This window comes from Nothoprocta perdicaria, unplaced genomic scaffold (genome assembly GCF_003342845.1).
Source record: "Nothoprocta perdicaria isolate Ctin4 unplaced genomic scaffold, notPer1 scaffold_323, whole genome shotgun sequence".
NCBI lineage: Eukaryota > Metazoa > Chordata > Aves > Tinamiformes > Tinamidae > Nothoprocta > Nothoprocta perdicaria.
The window spans coordinates 711,261-713,358 of NW_020455559.1; the positions used below are offsets into that span (position 1 = coordinate 711,261).

The 2,098-nt window shown below is 74.7% G+C and overlaps 2 protein-coding genes across 3 annotated transcripts in view; both read left to right on the top strand.

The window, feature by feature from the left end:
- The first annotated feature begins 795 nt into the window (after positions 1-795).
- Positions 796-1,684, top strand: RAB13 (RAB13, member RAS oncogene family). 2 transcript variants are annotated; one of them, XM_026043172.1, is made up of 7 exons: positions 796-822; positions 895-955; positions 1,022-1,099; positions 1,181-1,270; positions 1,338-1,403; positions 1,483-1,533; positions 1,606-1,684. In XM_026043172.1, the coding sequence occupies exons 2-7, from the start codon at positions 953-955 to the stop codon at positions 1,675-1,677; spliced, it is 360 nt and encodes a 119-aa protein (XP_025898957.1). In that variant the 5' UTR covers positions 796-822; positions 895-952; the 3' UTR covers positions 1,678-1,684. The 2 variants fall into 2 exon arrangements, with proteins under 2 accessions (XP_025898957.1, XP_025898958.1); XM_026043173.1 differs by having other exon boundaries at positions 806-827; positions 923-955.
- A 303-nt stretch (positions 1,685-1,987) lies between these two features.
- JTB (jumping translocation breakpoint) overlaps positions 1,988-2,098 on the top strand; it is a 1,534-nt gene continuing 1,423 nt past the window's right edge. Inside the window, exon 1 of the mRNA XM_026043250.1 lies at positions 1,988-1,994. Within this exon, the coding sequence (XP_025899035.1) occupies positions 1,988-1,994 (7 nt within the window). The remainder of the gene's footprint in view (positions 1,995-2,098) is intronic.

A 2,098-nucleotide genomic window follows, 5' to 3' on the forward strand; every position in this document is an offset into this window, starting at 1 on the left:
CAGGGCTCCTGGGACCCCCCCCAGCTCGGGGTCCCCCCTGGAGGCTCCTGGACCCCCTTCCAGGGTCCCTCCGCTGCAAGGACCCCCCCCAGCCCCGGGAACCGTCTCCCCGTGCAGCAGCCGGAGCCCGCGGCGGGGCCGGAGCCGCCGCTTTTTCCTGCTTCCCTTCCGCCAGCAGGAAGAAAGAATAAAAATCCACTCCCTCGCTTTGGCAATCGCGCTTCCCTTCCTGCCTGCGGGGGATCCCTCGGGTTTGGATCCCGCTGCTGCTCCCCTCATCCCAAAGGAGCTGCGAGCAGGGTCCCGGCAGAGCCAGGCCGGGAGCCCAGCGACGCTTCCGCTTCCCGCATCCCCGAGGCTCCCGCCTGGTGTCCCGGTGCCGGGCCAGGGAGCTGGGCATCCCCATGCGCGCCTCCCAGCCCGGGAGTGCCGGAGCTGCTGCTCCGGCGGGGAATTCCGCCGGGAAGGGCTGCTCCCTCCCCCGCTCCGGCTCCCTGCCCTGCGGCAAGGATGGACGCTGAAGCAGCGGGGAGCGAGCGGCTGGATTAGGGGCAGGATTGGGGGGCGTGCGGGGAGCCGGGACGCGGTTCTGCCCCACGCTCCGCTCCCGCCGCGTTCCAGCCCGGAGCCTCCGAGGCCGTGGCGGGGGGCGATGCCGTCCCGCGGGAATGCGGCGTCCCGCCGCACAGAGCCGGGGCCCGCGGGGGCTTTGCCCCGCTCCGGGCGCCCCCGGCCGCTCCAGCCCCGCTCGCTGCTCCCGCCCCAGGCATCGACTTCAAGATCCGCACGGTGGAAATCGAGGGCAAGAAGATCAAGCTGCAGGTCTGGTGAGTGAGGGGGGCGGCCGAGCCCGGCGCCCGCCGCGCGGCCCCCGTCACCGCCCCGCTCCCGCAGGGACACGGCGGGACAGGAGCGCTTCAAGACCATCACCACGGCCTATTACCGCGGAGCCATGGTAGGAGCGGCCGCCGGGGGGGCTGCTGGGGGGCCGCGGGCGCCCGCTCAGCGCCCGCCCGCGCAGGGCATCATCTTGGTGTACGACATCACGGACGAGAAGTCCTTCGAGAACATCCAGAACTGGATGAAGAGCATCAAGGAGGTCGGGGCGCAGGACGGGGAGGGGGGCTGGGGGGCGGCGGGTGACGCTGACAGTCTCCGGTGTCCCCCGCGGCCACCCCAGAACGCGTCCGCCGGCGTCGAGCGGCTCCTCATCGGCAACAAGTGCGACATGGAGAGCAAGCGCAAGGTGCAGCGGGACGACGCCGAGAAGGTAAGTGGGGGCACGGGGGGGCCGGGGGGCCGCGGTGCCCACCCCACGGCCCCCCCTCGCCCCGCAGCTGGCCAGGGAGCACGGGATCCGCTTCTTCGAGACCAGCGCCAAGTCCAGCGTCAACGTGGAAGAGGTGAGAGCGGCCGGACGCGTCCCGCGTCCCGTGCCGCCCGTGTCCCCGAGGCTGCCCTTGACTGTGGCCCTGTCCCCAGGCCTTCCGCACGCTGGCGCGGGACATCCTGCTGAAAAGCGCCCGGAAAGCAGTGAGTGCGGCTGGCAGGGGGGCCCCGCGGCCACCCCCGGCCCCCCGCCACCTCTCGGCCTCGTCCCTGCAGGGCCAGAGCACCAAGGCGCCGCTGGAGCTGGGCTCGCAGCGCAAGGGCGGCTCCAAGTGCTCCGTGGCCTGAGAGCCGCCGGTCCCGGTCCTGGCGGGGCAGCGCGGGCGCCTCTCCCCGGGCCGGGGGACCCCCGTGAGCCCGAGCCGGGCCCCGCGCGGGACGTCGGTGCTATAAAGCGCAGCCGCTTGTGCCTTGCCCCGTGTCTGGCGTCTCTGTGGAGCGGCGGGGGCGGCGGGGACGGGACGGGACGGGGGGTGGCGCCGGCACCGGGACGGGGCCCCGCGGGGACCGGGAGCGGGCGGGGCCGCCGTGCGGGGCCGGCCACGCCTCCCCGCGGAGACCACGCCCACTATGCAAATGAAAACCGCAGGCCTCGCCCATGGCGCGTAGACCCCGCCCCCACGCTGCCGGCCCCGCCCACGCAGTGCAGGCCCCGCCCCGCGGCCGCCGCCGCCCCTCCCGCTCCTCCCAGAAGCCCCCGCGGCCGGCG